Source organism: Schistocerca piceifrons, chromosome 2 (assembly GCF_021461385.2).
Source record: "Schistocerca piceifrons isolate TAMUIC-IGC-003096 chromosome 2, iqSchPice1.1, whole genome shotgun sequence".
In the NCBI taxonomy this organism is placed as follows: Eukaryota; Metazoa; Arthropoda; class Insecta; order Orthoptera; family Acrididae; genus Schistocerca; species Schistocerca piceifrons.
In genome coordinates, this window is record NC_060139.1 from 204,025,020 (window position 1) to 204,037,927 (window position 12,908).

General features: G+C 37.0%; 1 protein-coding gene across 2 annotated transcripts in view; it reads right to left on the reverse strand.

Annotated features, from left to right (window-relative positions):
- Positions 1-1,088: 1,088 nt before the first annotated feature.
- Positions 1,089-12,908, reverse strand: part of LOC124774957 (NAD(P) transhydrogenase, mitochondrial-like) — a 256,108-nt gene continuing 244,288 nt past the window's right edge. For both annotated transcript variants that reach the window (XM_047249674.1, XM_047249673.1), the window contains exons 18-19: positions 4,732-4,943; positions 1,089-1,511 (exon numbers count right to left, since the gene is read on the reverse strand). In XM_047249674.1, coding sequence (XP_047105630.1) covers positions 1,359-1,511; positions 4,732-4,943 — 365 coding nt within the window. In that variant the 3' untranslated portion in view covers positions 1,089-1,358. The remainder of the gene's footprint in view (positions 1,512-4,731; positions 4,944-12,908) is intronic.

Below are 12,908 nucleotides of genomic sequence, written 5' to 3' on the forward strand. Positions count from 1 at the left end.
AGTGAACACTGAATCATTGTGATGTCATTAAAAAGAGATAATCTACCATTTGATGATCTTATATTGCTGTTATTGGTGATCCAAAAAGTACTTCAATGTTTTGTTACATTTGAAATCAAAGCATTTACATTTGACCACAGAATTAATTATCAAAAAGAATATATACTTTGTGTGTCTTGAAAGCTGCTGCTCTGAATTGCTACTAATAAACTTACACAAAGAGACTACATTTTATTCTTTTTTTCCCCATAAATGTATCATGATGGTGTATTCGAAGAAAATAAAGGAACTGTACATCTGAGTGGCGCAGATACAACAGACTGCATTTGTCAGTTGTCACTGTAGTGAACTAAAAAGTTGATTCCCATTTCAGCAAAATGGTGACTGAATTTTCAGCATATGGAGTGAGTTATAAATAACTGTAGTATTTTCTTATGAACAAGAACATTTTTTATCTTCATGTTCTATATATCTTTATCAAACTGATTCTCTCAAACAAAATTCAATTCTCTTTAACTGACAAAGTGAACAGCAGTAGATCACAGAACAAAATATCACCACACATCTACACACACTGTTAAATAACCAAAGAAGCCTTCAGTATAAATAGTTGTTTTATTGATTTCTTTGACACCTTTTACTCTAACTATGGAGAAGTCAGGATTTCTTTGTCTGCACTTATAAAGACCACAAGGAATATTTCAAAACAGTGAAAAAACACAGTTCTTGAAATCTTCAGATTTTAATTTTCCATTTGCATAATGAGTATTGTCCTCCTTTCCAATGTAGCAACAAGAGTGGACACATGGACAGACAACATGTTACAAGTACACTGTAAAATACTGCTCTGATCTACATTATATAAAATTAAGGCAATAAATAAAGAATCAATATTTTACATTGTATAGTGTCATATTCTTCCACACATCACTGTTTTACAAATGATTTATATCGAACAAAAAGCCTACTTTCTTTTTCACAATCGTATATAGTGTTCCAGTATCTTATTCTTTGATCACATGGTCCAATGTGTTTATACACAGTGACAAATATTAATACAAACATATGATTGCACAATGTACAAAAAAAAAAACAGAACCTAAAATTCATCCTCATGTAAAGTGTTCTACCCAAATTTTATTTGTACCTATATCAACCAAATGCAGTTCTTGTATAATGTCAATATGTTCAAAAATACTTTTCACTTGGAGAACGATCATTAAATATCACAAAATAGTAAGACCCTCAGATACAAGGGATGGAATATGAAGAATATGCAGGTACAGATTATTGGCACAATATTGTAACCACATGATACCCACAGTTCACTTCTGCCGGATTTATTGCTCTGGAGTACCCTAGCTCTTCTCATACTCCTCTTTTAATTTGGTAAGAAGAGCATCACACATCTTCTTTGCATCTCCAAGCAACATTGATGTGTTTGGATTGTAGAAAATGGGGTTGTCAACAGCAGCATACCCCACACCAAGTGATCGCTTCATGACAACAACCTACGAAAGTAATCATACAATAGAATATATTTTCTTCAAACACTTATGTAAATACAGTCAAACCTCCGTACAAAGACTGCCAGTAGAATGATAAACCGAGTACAGCAATAATTTTACATGGCCCCGACTTATTTCCTACATGTATGATGTTAATTACCCCTCATTACAATGATTAAGTAATTTTTGCAACAATCTACTACAATGAAGACAAAGTTTTGTGGATCTTACTATTTTCTGCTTCTTAGAATCTGACCATACTGGTATATATCATTTGTTCACTCTCTCGGCAAATAGAGTCACACAGCTCCGTGTCTGAAGCAGTGTTAAGTGTATTGGTCTGTACATTGTTGAGCTTGAGTTGCAGTCAGAAGTGTTTGTTGGGCTCATACACATTTCATTTCCTTTCTTTTTGTAATCTATGAAATGTTTTTAAGTTGATGTAAATACACTTTGTAGTTGGCTAATAAGATATAGACAATGGCTGAAACTCAAACAGATAAGATTAGAGACAAAAATGGAGGTTTTCGAAGACATCGATAACAGACTGAAAGAGGTCGACATGGTGAGGAAGTACATACTTGCAAATCAATGTTTTCTAGGGACAAGTTTAGCCCTTCAAGAACAAGAACGAAGACAGCTGCTGCTGACAATGATGTGGATAGTGCTACACTGCAGTGGTTTAATGAGACATGTTTGTAGAGCATACCAATTAATGGACAATTGATATGTCAAAAATCCTTCAATTTCACTAAGTTGCTTGGCAGTTCTAATTTTAAAGCAAGTAACAGATGGTTGTAGAGATTTAAGGAGGGACATGGTATCGTTTTTTAAAGTCATTTCCAGCAAAGAAAAACTGGCACGTTTAGGTGATGCAGAAAGTTGGTGTAAAAACACAAGTGTAAACTGGTAAAAAAATACAGTCCTGAAAACATATGCAATGCAGATGAAATGGGATTTTTACCAACTGATGCCAGAAAAGACAATTGCCTTTAGAGGAGAAAAATGTAAAGGAGGAAAGCAGTCTAAAGTACATCTAATGGTTCTTCTCTGCAGCAATGCGTCAGGGACACAGAAATCAACACCAGTGGTGATCAACAAATCCCTGATGCTTACAAAATGTAAGAAGCTTACCAGATAAGAGGACATACATTTTATTTTACCTTCCCTTATTTTGGTAGATGATTCAGTATCTTCAGCTACAATGTTATGAGCATGCAAAGAGAGCAAATACAGTACAGTATTCTGTCAAATTAATTTTATATATTTTTTTCATTATTCTAAATAGGATTTTTTTTATTCCAGTCAATTGCAAGACAAATTGGAAAGCATGGATGATATCTGCTCTGTTTAGCATATGGCTGATTTTGCTTGATAAAGAGATGGCAAGGAAAAATAATAAAATTCCATATCTGGTGGATAATTGCAATGGCCACAACAGAATACCAGTGTTGAAGGATATAGATCTAAGCTACTTCTCCCTAAACTGTACTTTGTCCCTTAGGACACTAGACATGGGCATAATTAAGAACTGCAAGACAAAATACCATTCTAGTCCAACATGCAACTGCAAACATTGAAAGAAAGGTGGGAATTCTCTACAGTTCAACAAGAAGTAGGCTTGTGACATGACTGCTAGTTCCTGGAACAGTGTAGTGCTGAATGTGATTGTGAACTGCTGGAAAAAAGCAGGTATATCCAAAAGCAAAGCTGTTGGTGAGAATGTTGTGGCAGACAGAAAAATGCAAGATGATGTTCAAAATGATCTTGAGATGTATTCAGCAGTTAACTGATAAAACCATAGACATATCAGTAGTTGAATGTGTCAGTGGATGACGAGATATCTGTGTTTGAAGCACACACTGACAAATCTATCATCAAAGAGTTAAAGTGTAATTTGCCTACTGAAGATTCTGACAATGACAGTGATGTGATAATTGCATATCCTTCCACCTCTGATAGAGCTAGTAAATCAGTTTGAAACTATTCATCAAATAGCACCTTAAATCCCCAGTGTTCCAGCCAAACAATTGATTGCTTTAGGGGAAATAACAACAATATTTACAAGAGAATCATTAAAGGAAAAAAAACTAAGGAAAACAAGGGAGTTTTTCTAAACACAAGTGTAAGAAACTCTACTAACAAATGGAGTGAACAAAATGTGTTTGATTATTTGTCTTTTAATGAAGTTTCTTGTCAAAAAAGTACTACAGTACTGTATATACTGACCTTTAAAGTACAGTACTCTAGTAATAATCCCCTAACAGAACCTCATTATAACAATAACCCTGCTATAAATGAATACTGTTCTATCAAGGTTTGACTGTATATACAAAGGATTTTATAAAATGTCAATGATGCTGTATAGAGTAGACATAACCTCAAAGATTTTTTTCAGTGTTTCTGGTTCTCACTTTTTTCTCTGCATATGCTTTTTTCATGATTGATGACAACACCTGACCATGATCATGAGAGGTTTGTCTTCTAATTACACAGTAGTTTCCACCATTATAACTTCTAGACAATTTATCAACAATTAACTATTTATTCAAAAGACTTGATGCTATTCAACTTTATAAATTGGTTGTTGGCTTAAAATATTCTATCAACAGGCAGAATCAAACAATGGAAAAACCAAGATGGAACATAACAATATTAAGAAAAGAATAGCTGCTACTCACCATTTAGTGGAGATGCCGAGTCGCAGATAGGCACAACAAGGTCTTTGTCGTAAACAGACAACACACACACACACACACACACACACACACACAAGACTACAGTCTCTGGGCATCTGGGCAGCCTCAGCAGTGAGAGACTGTGGTTGTGTGTGTGTGTGTGTGTGTGTGTGTGTGTGTGTGTGTGTGTTTTGTCCATGTCCACCGAGGATCTTGTTGGCCGAAAGTTCACTTTCCAATAGTCGTTTTGCTGTGCTATCTGCGACTCAGTATCTCTGCTACATGGTAAGTAACAACTATTCTTTTTGTAGTATTGTGACTATCAACAGGGCAAGACAAAATAACTTAATTTATGTATAGCAATGCAGAAAAAACATTATCTATACTAATTTTGTAAAGTAATGGAGAAAAGCAAAATATGGTGACCACAATAACTTTTTTCACACACATTCCCAGCTGAAACACAATACTGTAAAGAAAAACAGCTTACACTTCATGTTAATGATTATTTCTTATTATTGTGCAAAATTCACTTGATAACTAACCTGATCAGCTTTCCACACTCTCAAGACAGGCATACCAGCTATTATAGAATTTGGATCATCTTCAGCTGCACTGTTTACAGTATCATTAGCACCAATGACAAGTACAAGATCAGTCTCCGGAAAATCATCATTGATCTCTTCCATCTCTAGTACGTCATCATATGGAACACCAGCCTCTGCCAAAAGCACATTTAACTGGCCTGGCATGCGACCTATTAACAAGGAAAGCACTTTTCAGTTTATAGGTCATTCTGTGCATACTGTGGAGTGAGCACTTATGCACAAACCACAAATCCTGCTGCTCTGCAATGTAAATATTACCACTGGAATTGTGACACACAAAATACAATTAATTGTGCACATTATAAGTAACAGAATCATTAGCTTCACTTCTAATCTTCCCAGATGTAAAACTTACACACATTACCTATTTACTAGAATATAATAGCAACAACAGTTTCAGAGGCACATCAGATGCATTAATGTAACATTGTAACAACCTTTCAGAGCCAAGTCTTCTTCCATCATGAAAGAGAAGTGGCTGCTCCACAGTAAATTTCTGGTTCATCCCCTGGAACTTTATGGCATACACAAACCACCTTTGGATGTAATCGAATCATACTTAAGTAACAGGAGACAGTTTGTATCAATTAAAAATAGATGCTCCTCACTGAAGGAAGTTCGGACTGGAGTGCCTCAGGGCTCGGTCCTAGGTCCTTTTCTGTTCATCATTGCAATTAATGACTTACCATGTAGGAGCAAATTCAATTGTGTGTTATGCAGATGATACAACATTGCTCAATACACACCATGACACAACAGAACTGCATCAAGCAATACAGGAAAAACTAGAACTAGTAATGGATTGGTTTTCTTCTAATGAACTCCTGTGTAATCCTGATAAAACACAAGAACTAATTCTGGGTTTAACTACAGCTGTTGAAAGCAAATCAATAAAATTGTTAGGATTCCACATTGATTCAAAATTAAACTGGGAGGTACACATTAGCCATATCTGCAAGAAAATAGCAAGAGTGTGTTATCTCATCTGGAGACTGACGGATGTAGTCCCTGATGAGTATCTAAAGGTGGTATATTTTGGCCTCTTTCAGTCACACATTTCCTACAGCCTATTGTTATGGGTACATTCTTGCTTTGTCAGTGAAATTCTGAAAATTCAAAAAAAAAAAGTAATCAGAATAATGAGCAAAGTTAAGCCCAAGGAACACTGCCGCCCCCTCTTTATCAAGCACATGATATTAACTGTTGTGAATCTATACATCTACACAGCACTGCTTTATGGCAAAAGCAACTTAAGTGAGTTCGAGGCCAGAGAGAACATACATCCCCACAACACCAGAGGCAAACTGGACTTTGACATACCAAGACAAAGACTCACAAAAACTGCAAACTCACACAAAATAATGAGTTTAAAACTCTTCAACAAGCTTCCAGCATCTGCTCAGTCACTGACCAGTAATATTTTCAAACATAAGGTTTATGACTGGTTACTCAAACGCCCATTTTATAAGATAGCAGAATATTTTGAAATAATCATTGACATTAGTATATAAGAATATTCCTAAAAGAAAAGGAATTAAATTGTAAAAACTTTACTGTAAAGTCATTGTTAATTGTATATTTAATGTTCAGACCTATTCTGCTGTAAGTGGTCAATGGTTAATAAACTGAAACTGAAACTTACTATTTCTGCATATACACAGCAAGATGGAGTTACCACGTCTGTCAGAAATCGATCCATACTTGCTGCCAATGGTGCTGCGAGCTGCTTTACGGTGGATTCACACTTGACGGAACTTCACCGTCACATCAAGAGATTCTCCTCTGTAGTTCCAATTTGGCGTTAACACACGCCATTAATGGAACGTCTTTGGCACGTCATGTCAGGTTTCTTGGAAAGAACGTTTTGACGGGCCATAGCGTAGCCTACTTGGTGAGCAACTGTTACATTAAGTACACAATGTGAACTAATATGAAAGTATTCCCCACTGACTGATATTGCAAAAAGATCTTAATATGTATTGGAAGACAATACTAAGTTAGAATATTTTATTTTATACACTGAAGGAATCCATTGCAAAGTAAACGATACGAAGCTTTCTCAATGTGCTTTACTCACAATTTTTCCAGTGGAATAGCAACAATAAAAACCAGGAATAAAGCTGATGTGGCATACAGAAGTTTAAAATAAGATCCATAATAAATTAACGATGAACAGGAGGTAGCAGACATACATGTAAACATAGTTCAAGTATGCTAAAAACATCCCATCTAGCCATACCATAGGCAAACCATCAGCTTCTGTCGAGGTGATATTGGACACCCAAATCTTGAATTTCTCTTTGTAATTTACATTTGTATCTTGCTTAACAGGTCACCAAAATTGTTGTTTAGACATTCTGAAACATATATAGAACAATGACTTCTCTTCTTCCAGCTCCTTGTAGAGAGTGTGGAACTCTCCTTAACTGTCTCAATCTTTCAACATTTTTCTAACCTAGACTCTTTTTTCTCTCTGTTCCTCATTATCAAGTGCAACGATAATCATTGCAAACTGCTTTGAACTAATTTTAGGCATTTCCTGATGATCTACCATGAATTATGAAATAGCACCTCTGCCAAGTATTTTATGAACCCTGTAACATCATTACGTTCTTTCAACGTTGACATGCCGTGTAGTGTGAATGCCCACTGACTGTTGACGAAAAACATGACTGTGACGTTCCAGCAAGTGTGAATCCACCTTTGGGGCACGCACACTTGGGAGACTTCCTGTCGCACTACTGTTTCGTCTTTCCCATGACTAACTAATCAAAAGTTACACTTTTTTCAAATGATGAGAGTACAAACTGCTTTAACACCTTATACTTGTCAATTGCACTATAATAACCATTAAAAACGAGTCTACAGTCAGGAAACAGTTGTTCATCATGTGCACTACCTCAAAAATCTAAGCAACTGGAGAGCAACATAAAGTGGCTCCACAAAAAGTCTCGCAGGTGCACACTGTATAAAATGGCCAGTTGGATGGTATTTACACCCTAAAATATTCATTTTATGCTTTGAAAACTTCTATGAAAAAAATATGTATTCCAACATACCTTATTGTTCCAATTCACAGTGGTCCAGGCAGGATTTACTTCCAATGTGTGAACAACTGAATAAACTACACAGAATTTTCTGACAGTTCATTTAACTTGTGTCCATAAAAAGTATCGCACATTTACTTGTGTTCGCAAAAAGCATCGCAAAACTTTAACTCCAAATACAGCCACTAAATGTAATCACTCAGGTCTCTTAATTAATTTAGTTATCTGCACAACTTATTATTTCTCGCTGTTCCACAGCAGTGAAGTGTCTGTATTTTTAATATTATTGTGTCACTGCCTTTTCCTCACAGGTTACATCCACGTTCATCATTAATTTATCACTGTCAGCTTTTTTATCAAAAAAATGGTTCAAATGGCTCTGAGCACTATGGGACCTAACATCTGAGGTCATCAGTCCCCTAGAACTTAGAACTACTTAAACCTAACTAACCTAAGGACATCACACACATCCAAGCCCGAGGCAGGATTCGAACCTGTGATCGTAGCGGTCACGCGGTTCCAGACTGAAGCGCCTAGAACTGCTCGGCCACTCCGGCCGGCTGGCTTTTTTTACCCACCCTATTTTCAAAAGAGCTACTTTTTTCATCTGGCATATCAAGTGAAAATGTTTTACACATGGTCCACTTGATTGCTGAATCAGGACAACCACATGTGTGTTGGTGAATACATTCCATGTAATCAGTGCACAAGATTTTAAACTCACATGATTATGACTTGTCAGATGCTGACTATCTCCTTTACTTTGGAGGAAGACACAACTTCCCAAGAGTCACCAACTTCAGAACCAAGAACAGTTGAAATTATGAAAATAGACTGACAATTCTTCCGAGGATGAAACAGCTTAGACGTTACCTTGCGTTTATGCATGGTGATTAGTTGGTGGACAATCTTGTCTCTGACGAAATTCCTAATTGCATAAATAACTTTGTCACAGCATTTCACGTGTTTGCTATGAAAGTAAATGTATTTAATGGTTTTGCAACATGTTTCATTCGATGTGCATTTTAGTTTGAACACCAGAGTGCAGCCTGTAACAATATGCCCACATTTCTTTTTGATTACCATAAACATTTAGAAAATGCTGTCCGAATTCTGATGTATCAGGATCTTCATACAAGTGCTTCAGGCTTGCTTCAAACTATTCTAGTACTGACTTGCGGTCCCTTTCTTCCAAACATGTCAAGGTCTAGTTTTTAGGTTAAAGATAGCTTTGTGTTCCCTATAAAGAATGTTGGACTCACTGGATAGGGAATTAGGAAAGGAAGGTGTTTCCAGGTTAGTTTAGCTTCATTTAGTTAGCTTCATATTGCATAGATCATATGAATGATGAGTCAGTTTACACGATTACATTAATGAGCACATTATTATTTTTAGTCCTACTAATTCAACTACACTGAACTTTTTTTTAATGGCTACTAGTTTTTAAGTAGAAATTTGTCACTGGAATAGAAGGAGTTGTCCAGGAGAAATAATTTTAAATTATATTTAAAACTTGCTTTGCTACCTGTCAGACATTTTATGTTATTAGACAAATGAGCAAGAATTTTTGTTGCTGCATATTGAATTCCTCTCTAAGTCAAAGTCACTGACAGCTTTAACAATGGATAATGAAGCTCATTTTTCTCCAGAGTGTTGTAGGCATGTACATCACAGTTTTTCTCAGACTTTCATGGATTATTTATGATGAAGTTCATTAGCAAATTTATGTATTGTGACAGTGTAGTTAAAATATCTAGCTCCTTGAAGAGGTACCTACATGACATCCATGGGTGAACACCACATATTATTCTTATTGTTTCCTTTTGTGCAATCAATATATTTCTTTATAAGTGATGAGTTACCCCAAAAAATTATTCCATATGACATTCTTGAGTGGAAACAAATATGTCAGGAGGCTCTACTTTTTTTCCAAGATTAGCAATTATTTGAAGAACAAAAGTACCTGAACTCAACTGTTTGAGAGGCTTAGTAACATGCTTCTTCCAGTTCAAGTATTCATCAGTATGTACACTCAAATATTTGGAGCATTTGACCTGATTCATTGACTCCTGCTTATTTGTTACATCAATTGTCATTATGGCTATATAGAACTGAATTTAGTGTGTTTTTCCAAAATTTGGGGAGAGTCCATTTTCAGAGAACCATTTAACAATGACTTCACTTGAAGATGATGGGCACAAAACTCAGTGAAACATCAGAACAATACGACACTGCCACTCAGCTGATCACCCAAGAAGATTTCATCATTGAAATTGATCCTACTTCCTATAGGTCACTTTTAATGCTATATTCTAAGCTGACAGCCAGGCTGTTTCCTGCTCCTCCTATTAAAGTACTTTAGCCTCATCATAGAAATCTCTACTCAAGTCCACTATGTTCTCTGTCACCTAGCTAAGCTGGGCACTAGGTTTCATGATGCTTGTGACTTGGTATTCTTTGCCTAGCTTTTCCTGTAGCAATTGGCCACATCTCTCCCATGACTGCTCCCTAGCAGCAAGACTCTCTTCCTTCTAAGTAACAGCAGTTGGCCTCATCTCTCCCATGACTGCTCCCTAGCAGCAAGACTCTTTTCCTTCTAAGTGACTTTTCTACAGACTTAGCCTAAAAAGTCATTCCTACAAGTCTGCTTTACCCTAGTAAACTCAATAACTTGCCCTACTTCGGAAACAAGTTAAACTGATTGCTACTGACCGGAATTTGATTTCTGAGATTTTCTCCTTTTTCCTATTGCTGATCACCTTCTCCCAGCTCCCACAATCTCTTTCCCCTTTGAACCTATCTAATTCAAAATATGCTGTTTCTAATTCTGCCTGGAGGGCACAAATCTTCCGTCCCTGTTCCACAATTTTCTTGCCTCGTTACATAATCTACAACTCCAGGAAAGACCCTCATTTGACACTTCTTTAGCTTCCCTACTGCATTCTCCCCAGTGAAACACAAACCCACATTTCTCCCATACCAATTAACTTATGGCAACATACACATCTGTCACACATGACTCTACCCTTACAGTAAACTAAAAAGCACTACAACACATTTAAATTGTAATGAAGTACTAATCAGTAAAAACTTGTCTTTTGGTGAGTTGTGCAGCCAACTTCCAGGCATCAGGCAGATGCATAGCAACAAAATCAAAGTTCATTGAACAAAAATAGTATCAAACACTAGACAAAAACTATAAAAGCGCCATATTTTCTAACACCACTCTTAAACTGATGCTATCAGGATATTATTCAAAGGACTGTAATGGATCCAAAGCAACACATAATGATTATACAGTGAGCAGAAGTTAACACTTGGTTGTAAACACACCACTAATTTTCCCTAAATGTACATTTTAAATCATGGAAGACATGAAATGTATGAAAAGTCTAACAAACAGGATATTTACAACAATGATATTAAGCAAAACACAATCCAGAAGTTATGGAGAGCACTGCAGTGTATTCAAGACAACTCTTTAAGACTACTCCACCACTGTTGTTTATGTACGAGCGCTTCAGTGCATCCATCGTCCACGGCTGCCAACTGCCAACTTAGGAGTGAATAACACATGGAAGATTACCCCAGGATGACTGGGTGGAAGGGGAGGAGGATAATAGCTGTATGGAGGTTGGAACTGTTTTAAACAAGGTTGTTTGTGGGGTTTTGGTTGACTGTTGTCAGTGGGGAGTGTGGTGAAGAAATCATACACAGCTCTCCCATGCCATCTCCTTCTCTTACACCAGTAAACTTATTAATCAACGACCAACCAGCTCTCTTCTGATCATCCAGCATCACCCTGGACTTGAAAAGCTCAACCACATCCTTCACCAGGCCTCCGACTACCTCCCCATTTCCTGAGATGATGGCTATCCTATCCAAAATACTACCAACATCGCCCAAAGCTGTGTTCCACCACCCACCCAACCTACAAAATATCCTTGTTCATCCCTATTTCAGTTCTGCATCTCATGGGTCATTGCCTTGTGACCAACCTAGGTGTAAGACCTGTCCCATATAACCAACCACCTCCTCTTACCGCATTCCAGTCAGTCATTTCCCACACTATAAATGGCAAGAGCATGTGTGAAAGCAGCATGAATAGCCAATCCATACTGTGGCTAACTACAAACTTGGCCATCCAGTTGCCAAATGTGCTGAGCATTGCAACATAGCCATTTGGATACTCCCTTCCAGCTCCAGTTTCTGTGAAATATGCAGATGGGATTTTTCTCTATGGCATATCCTGCACACTCACAATCCCCCTGGCCTGAACCTTTGTTGACCTGTTTCCCCACCTCAACCTACCATTTCCCTTCTCTCTTCCGCCTACACCACTCATTCCCCATTCAGGCCATGTACTGCCTTCTCCCACCACTCTTCTTTCCCTCCCCCTTGCCTTGTGTATCCATCCCCACCCCCTCCCCACTTCCATCTGTCCAGGCAACTGACACCAATAAACAACAACCAGTCTCACAGCAGCTGCAGGAGTGTGCATTTGGATGTCTCTGATGTTGTGTGTGTGAATATATGCACTTTTACCAGAGAAAGTGCAAAAACTCAAGAGTCAGTGTAAATACTGCCTTCTGTTGCATGATTGTATGTGACACAAATCAGTCAGCTATAGGTGAGTGGTGCCTTTCCTTTATTTTACATATTATTCTATCCAGTAATTTCCATTGTCAATGACAAATTAAAATAGAAGTCCTTGGGAAGTCTATAGTTTTCAGGTAGAGCCCATTATCTGCTCAGGCCACATGTTCGTACTCAGTCATGCCATAAAACTTCAGAGTTAATTAAAGCTAATGGAAGTTATTTCAAAGAATAATGTAAAAAGAACATTAACTGATCACAACTTTATCAAGAACACATACCAAGAGAATTTATTGTGCCAACCCTATCACTTCTAACAAAAATGAAAATTATCTTAACCAAATTTGATATTCATTTTCATCTGATAATGTTTCCTAAGGAGAAAATTGCTTGCTCGATGAAGCTGAATAGAGTTTACCACTCTTGGTCAAAAATTAAAGCACTATGAATGTGGCCACTTGAAGAAAAATA